The following is a 27,766-nucleotide window of genomic DNA, read 5'->3' on the forward strand; positions in this document are numbered from 1 at the left end:
ACATTCTCAGCAAAACCAAATTAATTCCTTTCTCTCTGTGAAAATATGATTGTGAAGCAAGATCTTGGGGTAAGAGATGACAGGTTGAGGGGATAACAGAAGTAAACCCTGGGACTTCCCTAAATGCCAACACTCAGAAGATAACACACATCAAAGAAGCTGCCAAAATGAAAGGCTTAGATCTCAGAAACCCTTGTAGAGCTCTATCCAGCTAACCCATCCACTTCCAAACAGATGGACTAGGCAGGGAGAAAATAGGTAGTGAGATTTTGGGTCATGATGTCTGAAATAGTGTGCTGATAATACAACTCGTCTTTTGAAATGAGACTCAACTCCTCATGGAACCAAGTGAGTTATGTATTTTATTTAGTGTGTATATTCCCTTGGAATTGTGGTATAGTCCTGAATAAGCAGAGCTTCTTGAGAAGTTAGGAGGTTCTAAATGGGAAATCCATTGTCGTTCCTGTTGTTGCTGTAAAGAGTCAACGTAAAATTGGAGAATAAAATCACTAGATCTCTCTTGAGAAAATATTCTATGTGTACTTGGAAGCTCTCTTCTGAGGATTAGTATTGATAAGTCTTTTGCAACTGCTTAAATAAAGCCCTAGTCAGACTTCTGGCCTCTGGTCAGGGACTGGGACTAGGGAAAAGGCAAGCTCTGGATCTTTAGAGTATTTCCACTGTTGATGAGGGAAAAGAGCCATGGTCACAGCATAGGGAGAGGGAAGGTTAGAAGAAGAAAAATATTATTAAAGAAGGAGTTACAGCAAAAGCCCCTTCTCTGCCTCAGATGTCAATAACCAACCTGCCCTTGTCTCTTTTTTTGCTGAGAACTTGCATTAAATCATCATGCCTGACTCACACTAAATTATTTCCAAGGTCCCACCCTTGTTTGGGTCTGCTGAGCACTGTTTTGTGCTCACCTCCCTTGTTGGCCCTGAATCTGAGGACTCTGTAAAAGGTCAGGAGTCTACACCTAAAGTAGAAACACAGCCCCCAGCTTCAGGACAATAGGGAAGTAGTGGACTCTCCTAGGGATACTATCCACGGGCAGTCTGTTCCCGTGTTTGGAAATCCAGGGGCCATATTCAGGTAGTTTGGCTAGCTGCCAACCATCAGTCACTGGAACCAGTCCAGAGAACAACAGTCTCTCGGAAGCTTTCCAAAATGCCAAAGCCAATGGGGCATTGGTTAGATTCTGATTTTACTTATTTCAGAGGCAATAAAGAAGTGGAGAAATGTACATGAATGTGAGGAGGCAATCTGACAGTCTTGAAAGGGACTAGTAGTATCAACGTGGTCTCTGCCTCTCAGAGGGTAATATAAACTTACAGGAGTTCTTGATTGCCTTGGGCTTCCAGGGAAATAGTGGAATTTGGTGAGTTTTCTTATCTTTGAGGAGAGGGAGACTAGAGCAATGAAAAGGAGGGAAAACAGAATCACATTGTAACTGATTGCAGTCTGATTGATGTTGGGTAAATTGCATCTGAGCAAAAAGTATTGTGTTTCATTTTCCCTTTAAATCATTTCCACTTGAAATTCAGAGTTATCTGCAGTGTTAGAATCAAATCTCTGAGGCTATGCCTTTGGGAGTCCTAAAGAAGAAGGAAAGAGATGAAACCAAAGCTTAGACCCTCTGCTGAGATGCTGACCTGCACTCTCCAATGATATCCCAATTGCTTCTCCAGTTTTCTCTTCCTGCAGCGATTGAGTATAATATGATGATATGAGGCTCAGGTAGGGGGTTTAAGAATTTCAAATCAAGCCCCTAATCCTTAAAGTTTTGACAGCAAAGAATGGTCCTTCCCTTTCGCCTAGCTCTAACCCTGGACTCTTGATTTTTTTGGTGATAAGACAAAGTAATCTATAGGGTTTTTAAGTTCTATTTCACGTGATTACTCTGTCCTCTTGAGGCTTGTATCTGGATCCAGAGTCAAGAGAAATTATAAAACAAAAATAAGCAATCCAAAGCAAGCTCTGGTTTCCCTGTCCTGTGTCCATAACACGCAGCACCACTGGGTTCCTCTGTCAGCAATCAATTTCTTGTTCAACCCTCGGGTCCTTAGAAAGTCTTTCCATGGACTCAGGGAATTAGAAAGTAGATTTGTTGTTACTGTGAGACTCAGTCTGAGTGATGGGGGAGAAATTAGGTTTCTAATCAAAAAGCAGGATTGTGACCCAAGAGAAGGGAAACAGAATATGAGAAAAAGAGCAGTGCCTAAAACTCTCCTCAGCCTAACATTCATTACAAGAAATGTCGATATTCAGTGCCCCATTCTTACTCCCAAGCTAGTGTGTTCTTAGAGAGTCCTTCCAATAAGACGGGTGTTAAATCTTCCATCTTGGAGGCAGCTACTGGTCTGCTGTCACCCCTTTCTGCTGCTCTGTCTCAGCCCTGTCTCCTGTCCCAGTGCTCCTGGGCTGGGGATTTCATGCTCACCTCCTTACCTAGCAGTTACACTATTCTTAGCTTCAGAGGGAACTGGGGCTCTATGTGCTCAGCCCCCTGATTTCATCAAGTGCAGCTTTGTAGCTCTCTGAGCTATGGGGTCTCTAGGCTGGAACCCGAGCTGGGGAGGCAGGACACAGATGCTCTAGCCCAGGCCCCAGGGCCAGCCCCAGGCTGGTTACTTGTCAGGCTGTGTTGCAATGTGCTCCTGGGAGACCCGGCAGATGTTTTTTGGAGCTGGCACCAAACTCTTCGTGGAGCCCCGTAAGTTGATTTTTTTTCCATACATTTCTAGGGACAAGTTGACTCCTGGGACTAGACTTGCCATCCAGTTTGTGGTACATGAGAAAGTATAATTAGGAGATGGAGTAGTACAGATGTGGAGTGGGGCACAGTAGAGATACTAGGCTGAGTATCGAAGTAGCTCTGTAACTATTATTATTAAAAAAAAAAAAAAAATTCTGATAAAAGAGCAGCCCAGAAAGCACAGAGGAATCTAGTAGAAGAATTATACTGATATGTTGGAATATCAGATGCAGGAGGGGCAGAGGCCCAAATTCTCCAGGTGGTTGCTTCATCCTTGCACATCCCTTTGGCTAAGCTGTGCATATCTTTGGGCCACCTGAAAAGTGTCCTGCAGCTGGAAGACTTAGGAGAGAGATGGTTAACCAGGTGAGAGTAGTCAGATGGAGCAAACTTATATTTCAGTGTTCAAGTTAAAGGCCATCTTGGCAGAAATCTTTGAAATTGTGAGTGACATCTGTTATCAATGTTTAGATGCTTAGAGAACCTGTAAGGTGCTCTATAAGAATCTAGAACATAGATGATTTCTAAGTTTATAAATTAAGGAAGACTGTTCAAGGAAGGTATACACTTCTTTTTGTATGTTTACCAGCACATAACCTTAGCATCAGATGGTACTCATAAAAAGAGAAAGTCTGAAAATAACAATTGCCCAAACAAATAGCACTTTGAAACACATGCCAAAATGTAGTTGTATTTGTGGACCAAGAAGAAAGACTGGAAATTCTCAAAAGACAAACAATTACATCTTTAAATTTTAGACTCCAATGTAGTGCAAATTTTACACAACTTCAAATTTTGGTTTAGGCCTAATATAAAATAGACTGAGTTACATGTGACAACTATACTGAATGCATTCTATTTTTTAGTTACCATGATACTAAAGAATGAATTAAACCCTTTACCTTCAAACAACTGTTTTGAATAGATAGACATTAATTTAGAAAGAGGATCTGAGAAAAATGTTTTTTCAAACCAATGCATCATGCTTTATCTGAAATACAAACAGCTTCAGAGCTCAATATTCTGAGTGTATGACCTTCTTCAGACATTTGTCTTGTTTATATCAAATTGTTCAAATTACTCAAGCCAGGTCTCTCCATCCCAGAGTGATTATTAACAACTGCCTTTGAATGTAGATTTTTAAAGCCCAAGCAAGGCTTAATTTTCCAATTAAATCAGACTAGGATTGGATCATATTTTTAAGTAATGAAGAAAATAGGAATGTTTTGGCTTTGGTTTTTAATGGACTAGTTTCCTTTCTCTATAACTCATAGCTTCCTTGAAAATCAAGTGGATTCATCTCACCAAATCAGTATTGTGAGCGAGAAATGCCACAGTTCTGAAGGGAGATGACTGAGCAGAATGTGCGGTTTCCAAGCCGTTACTGCTGGGCTTATCAGTGTCGGTTATCAGCGGCTTCAGCTATGCCAGGAAACAAAACAATGTAGCTTTTCTCCTTTTAGGTTCCAGGAGAGCTTTTGAAAAGTCCCCAACACCCCCCACCCCCACACCTCTGATTTTAAGGAAAGAAAAAGATGCACACACAGAGTAGCAGATAAATGATTGTCCAAGATAAGGCATGAAAAGAGAGAAGGACAGGAGGAGACCCAGTTATTGTAACCCATATTCCACAGCTCCGCTTAGAACAAAACAAGAATGGGCTTAAACTGGTTTCATGCTCATTAGGACTTCTGAGAATGACAGTTATTATTCTCTGATTAAAGACTCAAAAGAAACTGTAGGGTAGTCCCTTACAAGAGAACAAGAGTTCACCTCAAGGCAGAGATATGGATCACTTAACTTTAGCAGATCCCTTCTAGTCCAAAAAATAGGAATGACACCCTGAAATGATGTCAACACTAATATCTGCAGAGTGTTGGAACCACTATGGAGCCCTTTTCAGACTCTGCTTTGATCTCACTCCAAGGGTTCATGCATCTAAAATAAACCAACTACAGCACAACTTAAGCTTGGTGCTCTGTGATGACCTGGAGGGGTGGGATGGTGGGCAGGTGGGGGTAGGGGGGCTGAGAGGGAAGCTCAAGAGGGAGGGAGATATATGTATACTTATAACTAGTTCAAATTGTTGTACAGTAGAAACTAACACAAATTTGTAAAGCAATTATACTCCAATCTAAAAATAAATTTAAAATAAATGAAAATGGAGGATATTCAGAAATTAAATAAATGTACTGATTCAGATAGATATTCAGCCTAACTCAACTGTCCAGAGGATTGACTAATAAGACATAGAAAATTGAAACTCAGTTGACCTAGACAGTTTTTTGTATTTGTCATTGTCTATCTCTACTCCCAGTCATATCTCTTCGCATCTCCTAACTAGGAGTCAAACTGCCTGCCTTTCATTTCTACTTCCCTTGGTGATCCTTTCATGGAGATACTAACAATTTCAGGTCACTAACAGGATGCAGGAAAGTCTGGATTGTGGTGTTTGACCCCAGGGAAACTGAGGAAAACAGCATTGTTCAACTCCCACATGTGGATAATCATCTCACAAAATAAACTGATTATATTTGCAGAAAGTCAACCTGCTGCCAGCCCATCTGTTTTTGTCATGAAAAATGGGACAAACGTCGCTTGTTTGGTGAAGGAGTTCTACCCCAAAGATGTAACTATAAGTCTGCAATCATCCAAGAAAATAACAGAATATGACCCTGCTATTGTCGTCTCACCTGGGGGGAGGTACAGTGCTGTCAAGCTTGGTCAGTATGGAGATCCCGATTCAGTGACGTGTTCGGTTGAACACAACAAAAAAAACCATAAACTCTACTGAATTTGAACCAAAGAAAATTATTTCAGGTAGGTCCTATCTGGTTTCAAGGGTCTGGGGTTGTGGGGAAGAAAAGTTGAGGGAAAGAGAAGTTGGAGATGTAAACTTTTGACAGATCACATTCAATATGGCATCATGCTGGAAATAAGACAGGTTCAGACTTAAGGATTAGCCTTAATTCCCATCCCTGAACAGGAATTAAACTTGTTGCGTCTCTGAGCTAGAATCTAGGATAAAATCCATCTTATTTCATCCCCATCTGTCCTCTTCACCAAACTCTGTCTCCTTCATACTAAAGACTCTAGGATTGAATGTTCATGTGGGATCTGATCTAGAGTGAATGCTACAACCAAGGGCAGCCCAGCTTATCTTGGTGTTCATTATCCCAATTCTTCCTACAAATTGAGGCATACCTGGATGTTGGCTTCATGGCCTAATGGGAAAAAAAACCTCAAGATAGGAAGCATGTTGATTGTGTCAATAGCTTAGGACCTTGACCAAGTCACTCCTCTGGTTCTTAGTTTACTTAAAGTCACCTCCAATTCTAAAACCTGAAAGCCCTTGAGCCTCTCAGCTGTCATTGTAACCCTGACCACTGCTGTTTGTTCCAGGAACTCCAAAACCGATGGAACCTCGAAACAGCAAACAAACTTCAGTTTCAGAGACCTGCTATGAGCCCCAAGGTTAGTTGAAGCCAAAGGGCCAACTTCAGAATTGAGGTTAAAGCAAACTCTGTCATTGTTAGATGGGGCCCAAAATCATTCTAGTTCAAAAGAAAACAAAAACCATACTTGAGTCCAGTTGGCTCCCTCTAACTCTTCAAGCAGAGTCTTCCTGACTATAGGAATGGGTTTTTCCAAAGCTTGCTTTGCTGACTGTGAACAGCAGCTTCAGGTCTGTGAAGGCTGTCTGGCACCACGCTGGGCTTCAGACCAGGAAGAATGATGGTGATGCGGGGCAGGCTGGTGTTGGTGCTGTAAGCCAATATCTGGCAGGAAATTTAGTCTCTTGCTAAGTGAGTGAACCATCTTCACTCTTGTTCATCTGCAGTGCAACCCGGGAAGGTGAACATGATGTCCCTCTCGGTACTGGGGCTCCGAATGCTGTTTGCCAAGAGTGTCGCCGTCAATTTTCTCTTGACTGCCAAGTTATTTTTCTTTTAAGGTAAGATCTAGCTGCTTATTATTCATAACTCCACCCAAACTATGCTACATGTGGAAGAAAGGAGTTTAGGAATGATAAGAAGCATTGGGAAAGGAAAAAAAACACATAGAGACATATTACGATTCAATAAGGTGGACCATTCTGGATACTTAGCATAACATTTTGTCTCCTGTTGGCCTTTTATTTCAAGCCAGACTCAAAATTCATGTAAATAATGCAATACCAGTCAATAATCCTCATCTCCAACTGAGGAGCTAGAAAAACTGGACCTGAACGGGAAAGATCTTTTTCTTCATTGCTATTTTTGTGTATATGGCCAAAGGACCATGGGCTTTTTAAGAGACCATCAGTAAAGGCTCACTTGAAGAATATTCAGGGGAGCAGAACTTGTCTTTGCCAGACAAAGGTGATGCCAGTTCTTGATCCTTAGTCATAGGACTCAATGTGTTGACCAGCTTATCTTTGGGATGAACCTACACTCCTATTCTTAGTGAACAGCTCACTGGTAACCACTCAGGATGCATGCAAATTGAGGATGAGATGTGAATTATTTGCCAGTTACTTGCATTCCCTCTTTGGTTATCTTGTTATTAGTGTTCAGTCACTAAGTCACGTCCGACTCTTTGCGACTCCATGGACTGCAGCACGCCAGGCTTCCCTGTCCTTCACTATCTCCCAGAGTTTGCTCAAACTCATGTCCATTGAGTCAATGATGTTATCTAACCATCTGACACCACCTTCTTCTCTTGCCCTCAATCTTTCCCAGCATCAGGGTCTTTTTCAATGAACTAGCTCTTCGCATCAGGTGGCCAAAGTATCTTAGACATGAAATTTGAACCGGGACTTAGGTTTGCCTATAAAGCTCCTTCTCCAGTGCCCCCAAACACCCTTCAGTCCCAGCTCCTGATCTAAGGACAACCCTAAACTTAGTGTGTGGGACTTACCCAACCTAGCCTGCAAGCATCCTCAGTCATTCCCCAACAGGTGAGTGTTTTACCAGCCATCCCAAGGACACAGGCCAAATAGCTAGGTGAAAAGGACCTTCTGACCTCAGTAGGAATCAGAAGCACTAGATTTTAGTTTCAACTTTGTCACTAACGCACTACATTACCTGAGCCAGTTTGCTTCACCCTGTTGGACCTGGGTTATCACATCTGTAACACAAAGGAGTGAAGAATAACTAAAGGAGAGCAGATGGGTTTTATGACTGGTGCCAACACCGAGAAACTGATAGTGACTAGCTGAACTATCATGAAGTGTAGAAGGAAAATATGCCAGGATAGGTTAGTGATGTCTGCAATGGTACAACCACAGCAAGTACTGACCATCCCCATGGCTGCTACGATTCCTTCCAGCACTGAAGGTCTATGATTCTATAGCTCTGACAGTTTTCCTTCATTTCCAGGCTGACTGGCAAGAGAAGGCTGCATTCCCTGAAAGAAACCAAAAGCCTGCAGAGGAACTATCTCCTAGGCTTTCAACTTTTTGGTGATTCAAGTTGACCCGTCCCAGCCTTGCTTAAATGGCTGTTCCCCAAACTGGTTTTCCTTTAAAGGCAACAAACCCAGCTTATCCTTCAGCCTGATGAAAGATAGAAGTCCTGTGGAGTGGGGGCTTATGGCCCCAACTGTGTTATATGCTGCTTTATAAAGGGATAAGAGATATGAAGGTATATAGGGCTCATTTTTTTTTCCTATGACTGACATACTTTGAAAGTGGTGTTTTGTTCCTTTGACTTTCTTTGCCTTCAGAACTAGAAAGTGGGACCCATCCGGTTCCCAGCTCCATCTTCCAAGAGGAAAAATAGATCCTGGGGAAAGGACAGTGGGTATCCTTCTACCTAAATGTAAAAGCCTCTGCTCAACCCAGCACTAGATTTGCCCAAACTAGCGTTCTCGTCTACAAAGGCACTTTCTGCTTTCCCTATTACTTGGCAAACAAAACTACACTTGACTCCCTAGTACTCTCTGTGTAAGCAATGGGGTTTAAAGTCTCATCTAGATACTCTCAGAGCTATTAGCAGAGATCAGAGTAAAATGCAGAGGAAATGTGATTTCTTCAACTTAACAAACATGAATTACTGCAAGTTCCAGGCACTGTGCTGAGAGTGCAAAAATAAGACATGAGTCTTGCTTTCAAGCAACTCACTGTGCAAGTATTTTTGGAGGGAGGGATAGGAATGAGTCCCCAGTATTTCCCTGTAAAACCAGAGTCTTCCTGACCCCTTGCCTGCCCATCTGTGCATGGGGAACTTGAGGGCATTGGATCTTTGGTGTTGATGGTTTTCTGCCATTCTTCTTTGTCTCTGTTGCATTTATTAAAGTGCATTGTATGTACCTTGCTTCTGACTTTATTCATTGTGGACCACTGCAGGGGGAAAGTGGAGGGGCTGTGAATTCACTAGTAGTCAGACAAAAACCAAACTGAGCTCATAGGTCACGCCACAGCTTCCTGGGCCCCTAGCCCAGCCCTGGGTTTCCTGCTGTTGTTGCCGCAGCTGCTACAACATCAGCAGCGCCTCCTCGCATGTGGCCACTGACCTCTGCTCCCCTCACCTCAGCAAGGCCAGCTTCATCCCTTTGCAGGAACACAGGTAGCAGAGGCCTAGAAACCCAGCACCGTGGGCGCCTCAGCACCTCTGCGGGGTGTCAGCTGGGGACTCATGAGGTTACAAGTGAAAGAGCAAGGCTCACCCACAACTCCCCTGCCTGTGACATCTGCAGACTGCCACGTCAGGTCCTCACACCCCAAACCAAAGAAAGGAGGCAGCTGCATTCTGAGTCAGTGAGTTTAGGACAATCTAGGTGGATAAGCCAGGTCTATCCTGGGAAAAACCACTAGAAGATTCCACACATTGTCACCTTATGGGCATCAAGAATGCCTATTTCCAAAACATGTGCATCTGTTACCTTGGGCCATTCTTAGAATATTTCTCTGAAGTTGCTAAAAACTAAAAGATCATAGATTGATTTTTCAGGTGGAAAAAAAAATGCCCGCCGAAAAGTTGTGTACCTTGTCCAAAGTCATTCAGTGGGGCAGGGATATTTCTGGGAGCAGAACCAAGTTATCAGGGGTGCCAACTCCAAGTTCAAACAGTCCTGCACTTAGCATATGAATGGGCCACCCACTGGCCCACTTTGATCATCAGCAAAAGGCAACTAGCATTTTAGAGGACTATGAATTTCTTCCACCAAAAGGACCCTCCAGAAAAAATTTAAGGCTGGAGCCAGAGGGGACTGTGGCTGACTTCAGGTGTGGGGACCTTGCTACCATGGATTATAGGTTTCCAGAGCTTTCACATGCAGAATCTCAGGTCCCACAAGGACCCGAAAGGAGTTTACAGAAGAGTATTACACACACTCAGTAGGTGGCAGAACAGAAGCCCCAGAGGCTGAGTCATTTGCCTGAAACTTTGGCTCCCTCACCCATGTTCTTTCCTTCCATCTCTATAGTGACTACTCTCCACTTGCCTGTGCTGAAGCCCAGACTAATTGCTGCCCAAGCTGCCTACTGCTACAGCCTCCTAGGGCGCAGCTGCGTGGGAGCACCCAGAAATGCAGCCCCGCTCCCTTGGCCCAGTCATTAACCAGCTCTGATTGTCCCTCACTTCTCTGGGCTTCGATGCTTTTCCCATAAAATAACGTCTAACGCGTCTACTAGGGCTTCTCTAGTGGCTCAGCCATAAACAATCCGCCTGCAGTGCAGGAGACTGGTTCAATCCCTGGGTCAGGAAGATCCCCTGGAGAAGAAATGGCAACCCACTCCAGTGTTCTCGCCTGGAGAATTCCATGGTCAGATGGCAACCCACTCCAGTATTCTTGCCTGGAGAATTCCATGGATGAAGGAGTCTGGTGGGCCACAGTCCTTGGGGTCACAAAAGAGTCCAACACGACTTAGCAACTCAACAACCACCACCAAGACTTCTACTATTTCTAAGATTACACTTAATAACTCTAATAGTTGTCTTAAGGCAGAAACATCAGTAGTAGAGGAAGGAGGGGTGCAATCCCAGGGCTGAGGGTGTATCTATTTTTGACATCACATCTTGGTTTACCCTGGAGGTAATTCTCTCCCCTGGGGATGCCACTGGGCTCCAAACTCAGGAACTTTGAAGCTGGGATTCTGGTTTTCACAGACAGCTTTCTGGGAATATCTCAAAGCTCTTTGGTGAAAGGAAAATATTCTCCAGACAAAGTAAAAAGGAGGTACCAAAGAACATCCCAGAGAAATAAAGTAACTGCACAAGAAGATGTTCATGAAAGTTAAACTGGGGACATTTTTTAAAGTAAATAACTTTGTGTCCAATTTGAATCTTAAAAGGGAAACAGGCCAATTCCAACAATGGCTAAACGATGGAGATAAAATAAACACACTTCCAATGGGCTCTCTTTAGATTGGTCCCCCACCCACCCCATCTGGCTATCCGCCCAGGGCACACAGCACATCCCTGTCAAGCCCTTCTCTGTATCAGGCACAACCCGGGCACCAGGGTCCCTCAGACAGGCAGTCTCCCTTCCCCACCACGGGCACCAGGGCAGCAAGGGCCCTCTGTGAAGTGGGGCGACATCTCTTCCATTGGAAGTCGGGGTGCTCCCCTGCAAGTAACCAGGCTTTTTCGTATTAGGCAGACGCGTTAGGGCACCTCCCAAGGCCAGACTGGACCACAGAATGACGAGGAAGAAGGATGCCATGTCCAAGGACATGAGCTGCCCAGAGAAGCAGCTCTGCGAGGCTGTGCCCAGGGGTTTGTGTGAAGACTTCCTGGGCGCCTGCATCACTGTGGGAGCTCTAAAGCACAGTAGTACGTGGCAGTGTCTTCAGGCCTCAAGGAGGAGATCACCAAGTGGAAGGTTTTGCGGCTCACACTATGCTGCACGGAAAATCTACCCTGAGCAAAATCTGCATCATGGGATTTAGCGTTGTCCCGATACAGGACAAACTGGAAGACACCATCTGGTCTTCTTCGGTACCAGTACAAGTATGGATTTGAATATAAGGTTTGGAAAGTGCAGAGCAGTGTCACCTCACTGCCAGTCGCCACCCTCTGCTCCGGGGAACTCTGGGTCACTTGGTTACACAGCACGCCCTTGTCTGTGAAGAGAAAAAATAAGGAAACAGTGAGGGGCTATGTTCTGCAGGTCCTGGGTCCAGCACAGGCCCACCCAGGGGACCTCAGTGGGCAGAGGCAGGGGAAGGACACAGAGAGGAAAATTAAAGGCAGAAAATAACTGGAAAATCTAGCGTGAATGGGAAAGAGCCCAAGCCTCGGAAAATCAGAAACAGGGAAACGGATGATAGAATAAGTGGGACATAACAGCGAGTGCACTTACAGAAAAGCAAAAGGCTGAAGCCCACAGGGAGAAACATCTTCTTTTTATATCAGGGAGGAGGATATAGAATAAAACTGGGCTCCTTGAACCTCTGAGACTGTCTCTGGGGCTTCTGAAGAGAAGGAGATGGGAGGGACGTGACAGGAGTGGAACAGCCCTGACAGTCACGTGCCTGAATTAGCTGTAACTCTCTGAGGCACATGCTTCCAACCCAAGAAACGTCGTTGTTGTTGTTTTTGTAGTCCTCAACCCTCTTGAACTAATCCTTTTGTAAAACACAATGAAAATGAATTAGTTTTTTAAAAAGGAATAAAATAGAAATTACAAGCCTAATGATCACATACTTCGATATCAAACTGCCCTGCATGCTGCATGCTCAGCTGCTTCACTCATGTCCAACTCTCTGCGACCCTGTGGACTGTAGTCCCCCAGGCTCCTCTGTCCGTGGATTCTCCAGGAAAGAATACTGGAGTCGGTTGCTATGCCTTCCTCCAAGGAATCTTCCTGACCCAGGGTTCGAACCCATGTCTCCTATCTCTCCTCCATTGCAGGCAGATTCTTTACCCACTGAGCCATCAGGGAAGCCCTAACACTGGCTCATCGTCCATTTCCACATCCTCTGGGGACAGACTGGGTACCAGTCCAGTATCGCACATTAAGTAGCTCTGTGTCCCAGCATGAGCCCAGCTGCCCATACCTGGGGCACTCGGTACGTGGAACAAATGGATGGGGACCTTCACCTAGTATTACATCTTTGTGTAATGAGGAAAGGAAGCGGCTTGGATAAGGTCATTTCTAAAATCTGCTCTAGGTACTTCCCTGGTGGTCCAGTGGCTAAGACTCCATGCTCCCAATAGAGGAGGGGCTTGGGTTTGATCGCTGGTTCACGGAACTAGACCCCACATGCCACAACTAAAGAACCTGCATACTGCAATGAAGACAGATGATTCCGTATGCTGCAACCAAGACCCGATGCGGCCAAAGAAATAAATATTTTTTAATAAATAAAATCTGCTTTAGCCCTGAATTCTAGAACTCTTATTTCTTTTGCTGTTGTTGTTGTTTATTTATTTTTATACAAGTTTTTAATGTTACACTCTGTTCACGATTACTACAAAATATTGAAATCCTCTATTTCTTTTTCCCCCAGTTTTTTTTTATTTTTTCTTTCTTTTTAATTTTTTAAATTCTGAAAGTATGATAAAGTTACCAGAGACTTGGAAAATACAGAACAAAGTAACATATAGTTCCACTCTACATTACAATTATTTTCTTAAGTAGCTAAATTAAGATTTTTAGTTGGAGTTTCAGTATCAAACTCTCAAAAATGAATAGAATGAGTATACAGAAAAGCAGAAGGATCGATTTCTAATGGATCAGGAGGGCTGCGATTCTGAGATCATTCTTTCACTTCCCGCAGTCTGATTTCCATCTCTCCTGCAGCACACATTTGGCCCCAGCTGGAAAATTCTCCCCTGAAGCAGCGCTTCCCAGTGGGTGAGCTGCCGTGAGTAGGTTACAAAGCTGCTGAGACAGTGCTCCCAGGGGCCACTGGGACCTGGGGTAGCTGGAGCCTCCTGGGTCAGCCCCTCCTAGCCACACTCAAGTACAAATATTATCTTCTGTATAAGCCAAGACATGAAAACTGCTGGGAGGCACTGCCCTAAAAGAACAGATGACCAACTTGCTCCCCCAAACCTAGGAGTGTTTCTAGGAGTGCTCTGGAGTCCCTCTGTTTCCCTGTCCGCCACCTTCAGTTCATCAGGAAGGCCTGTCAGCTCCACCAAGAAGTGTGTCTCCAAGTGCTTCCGCTTCTCTCCACACCCCCGCCTCCTGCCAATACCACCCTCTCTTGTCAGGCCCATGGCAGTAACCCCCTAACTGGTCCCCTTGCCTCTGCCCTTGCCCCTGGACAATCCCTCTCTAGGTCTTCATAAAATGTAAATCTAATGATGTCAGGGGGGCCTCCTATCCTGGCCTGTGACCCACTGCACCTGGTGGGACCGCTGCTGTCTGCCAGCATCCTCGCGTACCCTCTCCTACACCTATCACTGCCCTTCAGCTGCTGTGGCCTTCCTTCTGCTCCTCTCCCTGCCTCCCTCTGCTAGCTGCCTGAAACTCTGCTTCCAGTTTTTTACCAGTCTCAGCTCTGAGAGTCTCTCCCTGGCAAATAAATGTCACTCACTTGGGTACCCAGAGTCCCCCTCAATTTCATCTCTGTCTTATTTTCACATCTCATCAATCACTATATTTGACATCACTGGGCTTATACACGCTTATTATTTGCCTTTCCCTTCTCACCCTGTATGGGCTTCCCTGATAGCTCAGTTGGTAAAGAATCTGCCTGCAATGCAGGAGACCCCAGTTTGATACCTGGGTTAGGAAAATCCTCTGGAGAAGGGAAAAGCTATCCAGTCCAGGATTCTTGGGTTCCCTGATGGCTCAGCTGGTGATGAATCTGTCTGCAATGCAGGAGACCTGGGTTTGATCTCTGGGTTGGGAAGATCCCCTGGAGAAGGGAAATGCTACCCACTCCAGTATTCTGGCCTGGAGAATTCCATGGACTGTATAGATGGGGTCACAAAGAGTCAGACACAACTGAGCAACTTTCACTTTCACTTTCTCACCCTGTGTACATACACATACACGGTGAGTCCTAGCCCCTAGGACTGTGTCTGCCATGTATCTGGCAATCAACAAATATTTGCGAACAAAGGAATATAACTTTCTCCACTTAAAAACTCACCACTGGCATGGATAAGTTTGCCAGATTTTTTTTATTGAAGTATAGTTGATTTACAATGTTGTATTAGTTTTGGTGTACAACATAGTGATTGCTATTTATATGTATATACATACATATTCTTTTTAATATTCTTTCCCTTTTTGGATTATTACAGGATATTGAATATAGTTTAGTTTCCTGTGCTGTACATAAGACCTTACTGTTTATCTACTTTATGTGTAGTACTTTACACAATATTTGTCTTTCTCTTTCTAACTTACTTCACTCAGTATGATAATCCATAGATCCATCTGTGTTGCTGAAAATGGCATTATTTCATTCTTTTTCTGGCTTAGTATTCCATTGTGTATATATACCACATTTTCATTATCCATTCATCTGTTGATGAACATTTAGGTGACCTCCATATCTTGGCTATTGTAAGTAGTAAAGATGACAGATTTAACAAATAAAAATACAGGACACTCAGTTAAGTTTGCATTTCAAATGAACAACAACAACAACATTTTGGTAATAATTAGAGCTTCCCTGGTAGCTCAGCTGGTAAAAAATCCACCTGTAATGCGGGAGACCCCAACTCTATTCCTGGGTCAGGAAGATCCACTGGAGAAGAGATAGGCTACCCACTCCTATATTCTTGGGCTTCCCTGGTGGCTCAGCTGGTAAAGAATACACCTGCAATACAGGAGACCTGGGTTTGATCCCTGAGTTGGGAAGATCCCCTGGAGAAGGGAAAGGCTGCCTACGCCAGTATTCTGGCCTGGAGAATTCCATGGACTGTATTGTCCATGGGGTCGCAAAGAGTCAGACATGACTGAGAGGCTTTCACTAGTAATAATTGGGACATGCCATATTTGGGACATATTTATTCTAAAAAGATATTCATTGTTTTTCTGAAATTCAAATTTCCTGGACATTTTGCATTTTATCTGGCAATCCTAGTCATGAAGATCACCGAAAGCATACCCCAGGAAGTCTGAAACCCCAGCGTGAGCATCCCCAGGCCCCCAGATGTAAAAGAGGGAGGTTCAGCAACCAAGTTGCTATGTCTGATCAGCTGCTGCCAGGCCTGCACTGCCTCCTGCAGGCAGGGGTCCCCCTCTCAAAGGCACCAGCCCCTCCGAGAGGGAAGGCCACTTGGAGCTTCTGGCTCTGAGATAATCACGTGCTCTGGCAGCCCGCGCTCAGTCTTTGGGAGTCTGTCCCTGCTCTAAAGGTGGTGCGAAGCATGATATGTATGAGAGCTGAGTGCTCCCTTCCTGACCTAGGCAATATAACAGTTTACAAATTAAACTGCTGCTCCTCTTCTGACAGCCCACCTTAGTTACATCTGCCCACACTCGAGAACAGAAGAGAGGGCTTCAGAGACCCTCACTCAGAGGCACCTGCCCTCTCCATTAGCCTTCACATTGAGACCTTCTCAGGGTGGCACAATCATAAAACGACCCCCTCCCCACCATGGTGCCCTTCCATCACTCCTTGAGAGGCGTCGCTTCAAGCAGGGCACTTCTCAGAACAGCAGTGCAGTAAGGAGTGGAGCTCCGGATCCACACCACTTGGGTTCCTATCAGCTCCAGCATCTTGCTGTGAGACCTTAAACACAACCTAACTCCTCCTCAAGCCTCAGTGTCTCCACCTATAAAATGGAGATGAAAATAATAATAGTTTTTTCACGGGACTGCTGGAAAATTAAATGAAATTTAACACAAGCAATACACCCAGCAAGTGATCTAAGAGCGCTAGTCATTGCTGTTGCTATTGTCGTTTTTGTGAAACAGACTGATGAATAAACTGGGAGCTTGAGTCTCATCAAAGACGTTCAGAAATAAGATGCTGAGTAAATCTAAAAAATAAAGTTGTGAAATCACACCAAAAAAAATTTTTAAACCATGTTGTACCAATCGATGGCAAATAAAAAAGGGACTCTCATCTTTCATTTCTGTCACTGCTGTAAGTATGTCATAGAGCTCTGTGCTCCCCTAAGACCTGAGCCAGCTATGCTTATCCCAAACCCCTAAGAGCACTGGGAATATGAAATGAATCTGCCAGCTCACTGCCCTATGTCTTCCGAAGGTTTCAACAGGCTTGTTCATAGGAGACCACAAAGTACAGACGAGAGTGACCCCCAAAGTTTAGAGCTAAGAGAGACTCAAGATCTAATGACCTACTATGGACGCATTGCCCTTGAATTTTCCTGCCCCATCTCCCTTAAACCTGTGGGTGTCTGCATCTGAGTCCAGGCAGCGAGCGCCCTGGACTGCCTTTCTTTAACCCAAAACCACCACACAACAGAGGCCTTTGGACCTGACGGGGCCCCAGGGATTTGATAAAGAAGCCACTCTTGTCCCAGGCTTGGATTTGATCACTACACTAGCTCAAAGAAGGGGGGGTTTTCTCCCAGTTTCCTTTGAGGAGGGCAGCTTTGTTTTTGACCTTATAGCGCCCTCTGCTGTTCTAATTAGCCCATCTCCATAAGTAGGTCATACTGGAGGTTGGCAGAAAAGAGGTCAGAGGAGGAAAATATTCTTTGTTCAGAACTTAGTCAAAGTTGCAGCTTCTGTTCCCCAATCCCCTTTCAGCCCTGACACTGGCAGCTGCTTCTCTGTTGGGCCAAAGGGGCCATCCTCCCCAGTCACTCAGAGCACTGTCTTCAAGGACATAAGACAGCACCCCACAAGGGTACATGGGACATTTCCCTACCAGACAAAAGCCTAGTGCAACAGCAAAGGGCACAGGGAAATGTCTTTGGATGGACATGGACAAACACATCGCTTTTTTAATGAAAGAACAGAAATGAGATTAAAAGGAAAAACTTAGAAACATCTGTGTGATGATGGCAATGAGTGGTCTAGCAGAAGGGTTTCTGCATCACTTTCTTCCTGTGGCCCATTCCATTCCAGGACCCCCAGGACAGACCTGGGCGGATGGATAAGAGGAAGCATGCCAGGGAGGGACTGAGGTCCAGCAGACGTCCTCTATCCCCAGGACCTCTGTTTGGGGGGAAGAGCTTGCTGAAGGCTCTTTGGGCCAGAGCCAGCATGAAGAACACTACCATGGTTTGCTGCCCAAGGCCTGTGTTTGAAGGAAAGCAGTGAGGAAGAAGTAATACTCCATGGTATTACTGTCGTCACCTCTGGAGCAGCCTATGGAAGGAACAGTCTTGGTCCAACCAGGTCAGTGATATCTTTTGTGATGGGGCTGTGTGGGACCTCGCCTGACCCTGACCCAAGCACATCTCTCAAGCCATTTGTAGGATCTTCTCTCCAATTATCCCCCAGGCATGGAGAGCAAGCAGGTGATATCTCAATTACCAAGGGCTAGCAATTGGTAATTGTTATCTGGAGCACAGTTTTAAGAAGGATTGTGAACTGTATGTAAAATAGATAAGCAACAAGGATTTATTGTATAGCAGAGGGGAATATATTCAATATCTTGGAATAACCTACAATGAAAAATCAGAAATACATTTAATATATATTTATATATTAATAAATATATATATAACTGAATCACTTTGTCATACACCTGAAACTAACATAATATTTTAAATCAACTACACTTCAATTTTTTTTTTTAAAAAGGACTGAGGCTATATCTAGACCCAGAGGAGCAGAGTGATGTGTCTATTAGCAATACCTGCCCTGGGAACAGGAACAGAAGGGAACACCACATGGCTTTGTGTTTGCCACCACCCTGCTTAGATGTCAGTCCTGGTAATGAGTCCCGCAGAGAAAGACTAATCAGAGGCAACTCTCTGTTGGATTATCCTTTTGGTAAAGGGCAAATTTCTAAATCTCTGTCTTTCCCTTGGCTTCCCTGAGACCTCATGGGCCATTTCCCCCGCTATCAATTGCTGTTGCCTGCAGCCTAAGAAATAAAATTTTGAAAATGAATTAAGATGCTCTATATCTCTCTTTAAAATTTTAAACCCTGTGCCAAAGCCAAACATCTCCCTTGTGTCACTTATCCACTGCTTAACAGAGATAATCATACCCAGGCTAGCCAGGAGAGCCCCAGGGATGGGGCCTACCAAGGGAGGGTCCCTGTTCTCTTGAGTCACGAGAAGGAAGAAGGCAGGAAGGGACTTAGGTGTTCTGATTTCTAGTCCCACTTCTGTCTCTATCTACTGATGTGGCCTTAAGCAACTTTATCCCTCAGGGCTTGGGCTTCATCTTCTGCTTGGCCCCAGCAGCTGCTAAGTTGCCTTCCAGGTCTTGCACTTTAAGATGCTAATGTATGAAGCTGAGAGCTGAACTAAGAGAATTATTGGTTTATATCCCCCTGAGTGGTGCTTAAACTCTGTCATGCCCAGCAAGGGAGGAAAGCAAAGCATGCTTTCTTTTCTTCACTGGGGGGTAGCATCATTTCTTGATTCAGTATGTGTGTGACTCATCAGAACCTGGAGGTTTGTGCCCTTATGCCAGCTTGGAATCCGGTTATTATTGCATTTGGGAGAAAGAAAGTGCTGAAAACAGCCTTTGCAGGGAGGTGGGGAAGAAAAGCATTAATTTGACAAGAAAAAAAAAGTCTCCGCATCGTGTGATAACATTTTGATATCTTATTTATCATCTTCATCCCTAAAATCTACTCAGCCACCTACTATCTCTGTCCTAACAGAGGGAAGAGGGCAGACCTTTCCCAGGAAAGAGGGGGCCCCTGGGGAGGACAGAAGGCTATCTCTGTCTAGTGAGGAAGGAGAACAAAGGTGATGCCACATCCCTTTCAACCATGCTGACACTTCTAGTTTTTGTAAAGGTGTTCGCTTCTGTGGGAATGGGGTTAATAGGAAACTGACATTTTGGAACCAAGACTAGAGGAATCTTGAAACTCAGTACGTACTATCTGGCAGAATTAATTTTTTTTTCATCTGAAAATTGTCAGAGAGATATTCAAGTGTTCTTTGAGGAAGAGGAACAAAAGATGAATGATTAATACAATTCAACTTAACAGATATTTATTAAGTGCCCACAGTTTTCCCCAGGGATCACCTGGGCCAGTTTTGGAGGAGGTGGTTTCATTGCCCTAAGTGAGGAAGGGTTTTGTCAATGAATGAACAATGACAACGGATTTATCTTTGAGACCCAGACATGGTTAACTGTGGCCCTGGGTAAGTAGCTTATCTTCGGGGCGGGGGGGGCGGAAATAAGTACACAACAGCATGGATAATCTAAAACACAAGATCATCAAAAATGGTATTTTATAATTGACTTTTAGCATGTATTTCATTATTTTGTAGGGCCAGTTTCTCTCCCCAACTGTAAGTTTTCTTGATCTATTAAATCTATGGGGGGAAAGCTTTTCAAGAATCATAGATTTCTGAAAGTAGGCTCACAGTCAACATAGGAAGAAGTGGTACCTTTTATCTTTCCAATAATGAAAAAGGGGACCTGACATCCCTCATATACTTGATGCCCACAGGGGTCTCCTTTCCTGTTGTAGGTCAGAACCAACGGTGAACCACCAGGCAGTTATCATTTTTATAGATCTGTACAACAAGATGGGCAATAAGAAATAGCCTACAAGATGTTCAGAATACGGGAGTCTCAGCTGCCCAGGAAGCCAGAGAATTCTGGACCCCTTAACATGATTGGTCCTGGCTTCCTCATGGCCTGAGTTCTGGGCTGCAGAACAACCCTAAGTGACCTTGCTCACCAAGCTGGCCCCCTAATCACCCCAGAGACAGGCTGCATCTGAGAAGAGGAAGTCACAGCTCAGCACTAAGAGGAACTTTTGGTAAAGGGCCCAGGCACTGTGTAAACAGCACTGAGAAATTCACCTTTGGGAAAGGGACTCAGTTAATTGTAAGCCTGGGTGAGTACCTCCATTTCAGATATAGTGTTAGCAAAACCCCCCTCATCATGTAACACCTAGCAACCAGAGAGCTGGCACTGGTGGCTAGATGATGAACTCCCTCATCCACTGGGAAAAGACTATAAATATCGAACCACCTTTCCTGTGGATAAGCAAGAGCCTGTAGTTTATGTAAAGGTGTCTGCTCCTGTGGGAAGCAAGGCAATTTACATTCGGAACCGGGACTCAAGTGAGAGTGAAACTTAGTAAGTACTAGCTTTAAACCAAAGGTGTCAGTTTATTTGGTTTGGTTTTTGAATTATCTGGAAGCTCCAAACAAAGAACACTTTTCCCTGAGGATTTGGTTCCAAAATTCTGACTTCAAACTTCTAAAAAGATCTAATGTTAAGGCAGATGGTAGGCTTGAAAAACTATTTCCCTATGTGATAAGTAGAGACCTACTTTTCTTTTCTCCGTTTATTTGTTTTATTCTGTTTAGGAAATGGGGAGGAGAACAAGACACTCTGGGAGGTTGAGGGGGATAGATTTGCACAGTATTTTTGGATAGATTAGGCCCAGAAAATCAAATCAAAGAGTAACAGCTCAGAAAGTCTTGAAAGACCACCTAACTCACTTCTTTAATTTTGAAATGAGGACGGTGAAACTCAGAGAGGTTTGTGAACTTGCTCAAGGTCACACAGCTGAGACTGGTCTGGGACTAAGCCAAGACACCTCACAGCTCAGACCAGGCCAGACCCAAGAGAAAGAAAACATCGTGGTTCTTGACTAAGCAAGTTTATTTGCACCCCAAACATTCTTTTTCCAAGATTTAGTGAGCTCAGAACAGAACCCCAGGGTTCTAAAGAGAGATAAAATCATCACATGCCTGTTTTGTGGGGGAAAGTTGACTAAAGTCGAAACAGCTAAACTTGATCTTAGGGGAAATGTTCAGCCATCTGCAAATGGAGGCAGGGATGCAAAAAAGCCCAAATGAAAATGCTGGTCTTGTCTTCAGACAATTGACTGTGACCATCAAACACTACCTATAAATTCTGCAGTGCTAATTTCTCTCCCAGTGGGATTTTATATTCTATGATAAATTGCATCAGCTATGCAATTACTCTGGACCACAGAATGTGTATACAGAATCGACTTGCTGAGCTCTTATGTCTTAAAATGGCAATCATATCTCTGGACATATCTCTCAGCCCTGAAGCTCTGGGCTACCACCAAGAAAGATACCATCACTTATCCTGTCTGAAAAGCTTGGAGGTTGAAGGAAAAACTTAATTCTTGGGAAGCTCAGCAAAGTTGGGTTCACTGAGTTGACCCCTCCGGTTTTTGCAAAGCCTCGGAGCATTGTGTTCAACAAACCAGTGGCTCTAAGATGATATTCGGGAAAGGGACTCAGCTCACAGTGCAACTTGGTAAGTGGAGAAAGCACTGAACCCTCTTCTTGAAAACGGTATGAGACCCTTTTACAGCAGTTCATGGGTATGTGACTTCTTGACCCATCTCTGCTCATATGCAAGTTCTGCCTGGCTAAATGATACCCTCTCCATATCCTCCGAGACTGTCTAGTCATGAAGGTGCACCCATGCAGCTAAATACAGCTTTTGCTAAATTCTCACAAAATCACTTACCCTTCTCATCAAACTGCTGGGTAGTTCTTCTGTTACCCTCATAGCCCTGCTGGTTTACCAATTAGAGGAAGAGAAGCACTCAGGGACTTGGAGATTTTTAGGGCATTGTGAAAAGAGGATCACTGCCAGTGTGTTTGGCTTCTGGGGAGGAAAATAATGATGATTTTTAATTGCTTACTATGTGCTAGGCAATGGGCTGCATGTTTTCCATCCATTATCACAGCAAATCCTTATACCGGCTATGTGGGTTAAGTGTTATTAATATCGTCATTTTATAGAAGAGAACTTTTTTCATTTTTATATTTTAATATTCTTTTGGAAGCTCAGAGAGAGGTTGAACAATTTGTTCAAATAGATTGAGTCAGATAGAGGACCTAGAATTTAATTCTTGGAACTCAGATTCCAGAGCTTAGTGTTTACTAGTGGGGGAGTGGATTATGTTTGAAGGGAAATCACTGATGCTTTGGTCTCTAAAGTTGCTAAAACAATCCCTAGAGAATTGTGCTCTCAGCTAAGCAAGCCAGGGATTGAGCAGCAGGGCCAGTGCAACCCACATACAGATCCTAGTCCTTATAACAACTTCACCATGCAGCCTCATTCTCCCCACTTTTCTCCCCTCTTTACAGACAGGGAAAGTGGGGTGCAGCAGGTTAAGGAACTTGCCCTTGGTTCCAAACCCAAGTCTCCCTGACCCCAAAGCTGAGCTATTTCAAATTCATTGCAACTGCTAACCAGCTAGGTTAATTAATTCATTAATGGCAACAATCAAATGTTAGGTAAAGATGGATTAAAGTGTTTCCTTAGCTCCTCCCCCTTTTCAGGAATAACTATACAGTTTCGTGATTATACAACACTGTGTTTCCACCTTTGTGCTTCCTTTGGGAGAGACGGAGGAGCCCCGGCCCCCAGCACCTGGTAGAAGGGTCTTGGCAGTATTTGTAAAGCAGTCTGTTGGGGTGTAACTCAGGGCGGATCTGAAAAACTCCTCTTTGGAAAGGGAACGAAACTGACAGTAAGGCCACGTAAGTTTGAGTAACTAATGGTTCCAGATTTCTCTCTGGAACCCTGATTCTTTTTTTTTTTTTTTGGAACCCTGATTCTTAAATTTCCTATTCTGTCTTATAATCAAGTCCAAATCCTGGCAGCCCCATTGATGGATTCCAATTGAAACAACCAGTGACATATACCTACCTCATGCAGGACTCTGCTGTTTACCCTCACATGCTATTTTACCTAATAGACCAGCGTGAGACTGCTAGTGAAGCATTTAAACTAAAGAGTCAGACTGTTAGAAAGTTTAATTTCGTATTATACTTGGTGGGATTTTCCATGAGACTAAGAGAAAATCAGTGAACTCGCAGAGCCTCTATGCTCTCCCTCTGTAAATGTGGGAGGAGGTTCCTACTCCTGTTTTACCGGAGCAGGCAGGCTGTGGGGGGATGCTGGCACATTTCCAACTCAGTGACATTATGGCAAGGAAAAAGAAGGGCCCAGATAGTCTATAAACTCTACCAGCAAACCCTCATCATAAAAAGCTGGTTCTATCAAGAGAATCTTGGATGATAAGTAAACATTTAAATAGGTAGTAAAGGGAGTTTGAGCAACTGAGTTTTTGTAGAGTCTCATGTCATTGTGTGGCACCTCATCCAATATTAAGCTGATATTTGGAAAAGGAACGATCCTGAGTGTTAGACCAGGTATGTTTTAAAGAAGATGATTTGTTTCTAAACATAAGCCTTCACTCTTAGAAATTCTGTGAAAGATCACTGAGTTACTCACTGAACTATTAGCATCTTTGGGGACCTGGTGTCACCAGTCTTTCTGGTGATATGCTCATGAGGGCAGCCTCATATGGAGACTCTTTAGGGCTGTTTCTTCTACACCTTTAAGCCCTTGGACATGTTATGCTGGTTTTGGTTGTTATTGGAGATGTGTGTCTGACAAATGAAATATAAACTAAAGTTTTAGTGTGTAGGGCAGAAAGCAGTTGGGAAGAAAGGATATATTAAACTAAAGCAATGTAGGGTGTGCAATGCAACCTGACTCAAAAGAAGACAGTGAGATGCAGCCTGTTGATATAAATGGCTGAATGACCACTCTCATTCTGATATCTCAGGTGAGATATTTGCCTTCCTAAGGCCTCCATGTTGGTGCAATTAGGAAAGAAATTGCCTAATCCCTATGATTCTCAAATTCTTGGAGCCACACCAGTTGGGTAAAACCATGTAGGATTTTCTGGTGCCGACATTAATCTCAAGCTGATATTTAGGGAAGTGGTAGGATTGAAATCAAATACTCAAAACAGATCACAAACTTCTGAAAACATGACCCAGGATGCTGTTAACCACAATGCTTCTAACTGGAACTTTTTCATTCTCGCCTTGGCTGAGCTCAGCAGAGAAGCCCCTTTGAATACCCTCTCATTTCTGTGCCCTTCAGTGAAAAGGGGCAAGTACGCTGGGAAGTGTGAGGGAAGGATTCCCTAACCCAACATAACAACTCTTCTCTCCATCTTGCAATACTCAGAGGGAGATTTTTGAGTGCTACTTACCACTCTCAAAACAAATCTAGTTAATTAACTTGACTGTAGCTGAAATTTGCTCCATGAGGGAATCTCTCTTTACTGCAATAGAAGCTCATTCCAGACAATTGTTTGGGGTTTAACTTTTGCTTACAATTCATAAGAGATACCCATACCCAATGACTATCTCAAAGTAAAACTTCCACTTTCGTGGCCAAATTAGTGTCCACAATAGAAAGGCTAGAATCAGGAGGTCCTAGTGAGCATTATGTTAGTCCCAGATGACCCTCCTGAAGTCCTTTATGCCTAAAACAGCATAAGAATAAAAAAATATATCCATGCTGACCTGTGTGTCCAACTGCTAACTAGAGCTCAAAACATGGACCAGTCAGCTGCCATGTTTCCAAATTGGGTTGGATATTTAGAGTCCCCCAGACACTGGAAATGATAATCAGAAAAAGCACATGCTATTCCATTTTTACTTATAATTCTCATCTCTCCCAGAGAACTGTTATAAATTTTCTCCCAGAGGTGTTATATTCATCCTTCTTTTGGTTCTTTATTTGTGATGTGTACAGAGATGAAATATTGGTTGCGATTCAGAAAACATCTATGAGATTTACCTTAAGCTTTGCCTTTCAGAGAGATTCTAAGAGCTAAGAAGATGGGAAGCTGACATTTGGGAACTAGATTAAAAAGAAAACTCAAATTAATCCCAAGGAGCAACGTTCAGTAGATGGTTATTTAGACATCAGCCCCACAAGCCGAGTTGCTCAGATGGCTGCACTGCCCCTATCTTGGGCTTGCCTAGAAGAGTAATAATAACGTGTTCACCCCCAGACCTGTTTTCGGAAGAGAGAAATGTCAGCCTCCGGCCCTAAAAACTCCTGAATTGGTTCATTTCAATAGAGTTTATCATTACACATGGTGTTCTGGAAGTAATAGAAAAAGTGCATTAGAAGCTTCAGCAAATGGAAATGAAATGCAAATTTAGATTGTAAATATAGGACTGCAGTAAATAGATAGCAAGAAAAAAAAGATGAAGAGATTAGAAACTTACCACATTTCTCTAACCCTAAAGGGGTTGTATCTATGAATAGTTTAAAACTACTGAAGAGGAGGGGGGAGGAGAAAGAGAACAGAAGCAAGCAGATTTTCTCCTAATCCTTTTCACTTTGCAAAATCAGAAATTGTCTTTCAATCAAATTTCCCCAAGCAGAAGAAAGAAATGATGTCTGTTTTCAGAGTTCAGGGTGTGTGGGTGGGAGCCTTCTAGAACTGATGCTGAGCAGGGCTCCCTGTTGGTGACAAGAGCTGGCAATGTCCTGGTTGGAGAGGAAAAGAGAATAAGTCCAAAAATAAGTGCAGATAAGAGTGTGAAGACAAGAAGGGCTCACAGGCCAGGATTTCCCTTGGATTTTTCTGCCTTGACTTCTAACCTTTCCTGTCTTAGCTGATGGATGAGGTCCCAGATGAGCATACCCTAGGATTCAAACCACCAGTTTCAAGGGGGAAGCCAGCTTAACTTCACCCAGGAGACCTTGTTTATTCTGACTTGAAAGATTCTTTCAATCCAGCTGATTTTAGGCAGAGCTCTGTAAAGGCTGAAAGATTTTTTTTTTCAAGTTAAAATTCTATGAGGTGGAAATAAAGATGTTAAATATTTGACTGACAGGGAGAACAAAAATCTGGTACATGCCTGCAACTGCTAAAGGGGACATTGACAAGGAGGAAAAGGACAGCAAAGAGACTGTCCTAAAGCTCTCTGGCTTGTGAGATTCAGGGCCCAGCCGCCTGGGGCACTGAGGGCAGAGCAGACTCCTCTTCATGGGAGAGAGAGGGGTCTCGTGGGGAGAGAGGGGCCTTGCATACAGTTTGTGTAAAGCTCTTTGCTGGGGTGTGAGTCTGAGAGGTGCAGGCCAGAAGCTGGTATTCGGGCAAGGAACCAGGCTGACCATCAACCCCAGTGAGTATGAAAGGATGCAGCCACACGGGGCCCCTGACAGTTTTGTCCTCTCTAGACCACGTCCTGCAGGCTCTCCTGGACAAGCCCTGCTTGTTTTGCCTGGCCCATTATAGGGAAGCAGATCAGGAAAGACCAAAAAGCCCTCAAACTCCTACCTTTGAATACATCCCTGTAAAATTGCTTCACTCTCCTCCCCTTCTGCCGGGTGTTTCCAGTAAACCAGAATCTGGGGGTTTGATGTGAACAATTTCCAAAAACCAGAGAAACAGTTAGCCCCGAAGTATAATAAAATAGAGACTGTGAGTGCCAACCGGGGTAGACAATGGGGGAAGAAGAAGAAAAGAGTGGTTTATCCAAACTAAGGTGGCAGCTCAGACAAAAAATGAAAAAAAAAAATCTTTAATTTTTAATAAATAACATATATATTTATCAAGCTTCCATTGCCCTCTGGAAGCCCAGCTCCCACCTGCAGCAACCAATGTGGGGGCATGTTGTTAAATAACCCACAAGCCATGTTGTGCTATCGAGACTATATTGACCCCCAGGGCCCCGCTGCAAAGAGATGCCCCTGTTAGTGTTTTTGTAAAGCCTCCCCTGACTGTGAGACTAGTGGAACCAGCAGCTATAAACCGACATTTGGAAAAGGCACTCTCTTAATTGTGAATCCAAGTAAGTTCGAAGGGCCCGGTGGGAAGTGGGAGGGATTCAAAACATGTCTTTCTTCTGATTTAAATTACTTGTCTCCCCCCGCAAACCCCCAAAACATTCCAGGTTAGTTTCCAAATCTGATGCTTGTGTTGGGAAGATATGGGCCCCCTCAGAGAGATTAGAACTTCGTTGTACAAAGACTAAATTACCTTCGGCCAAAAACATTCCTATCATCCATCTTCAATGAGATTGTTGGTTCAGGGAGAAAAATTGAATACAGGATCCTGAGGGATTCAGCTAAAGCCAGGAAATGTTTGCCAAAAAGATAGAGAGGAAATTGGCATATTGTGACTATGCAAATTCAGCAGACCAAATATAAATCTTCCTGATGTAGATACTAAAACTCCCCTAA

General features: G+C 43.8%; 3 gene segments (V, D, J or C); 2 read left to right on the plus strand and 1 right to left on the minus strand.

The window, feature by feature from the left end:
• The window catches only part of LOC122704602, a 180,795-nt gene extending 171,744 nt beyond the window's left edge, over window positions 1-9,051 (plus strand). Inside the window, 4 exon segments of the C gene segment in view lie at window positions 5,296-5,575; window positions 6,158-6,229; window positions 6,597-6,710; window positions 8,116-9,051. Of these exon segments, the coding sequence occupies window positions 5,296-5,575; window positions 6,158-6,229; window positions 6,597-6,709 (465 nt within the window).
• LOC122704603 overlaps window positions 1-27,766 on the plus strand; it is a 331,762-nt gene that overhangs the window by 236,614 nt on the left and 67,382 nt on the right. The window contains 2 exon segments of the C gene segment in view: window positions 429-435; window positions 26,645-26,706. Of these exon segments, the coding sequence occupies window positions 429-435; window positions 26,645-26,706 (69 nt within the window).
• On the minus strand, window positions 10,554-12,382 carry LOC122704645. The segment is given in 2 exon segments: window positions 10,554-11,801; window positions 12,041-12,382. Coding segments are annotated over 2 exon segments (354 nt in total).

The sequence above is a fragment of the Cervus elaphus genome, chromosome 12 (genome assembly GCF_910594005.1).
Source record: "Cervus elaphus chromosome 12, mCerEla1.1, whole genome shotgun sequence".
NCBI classification, from domain to species: Eukaryota; Metazoa; Chordata; class Mammalia; order Artiodactyla; family Cervidae; genus Cervus; species Cervus elaphus.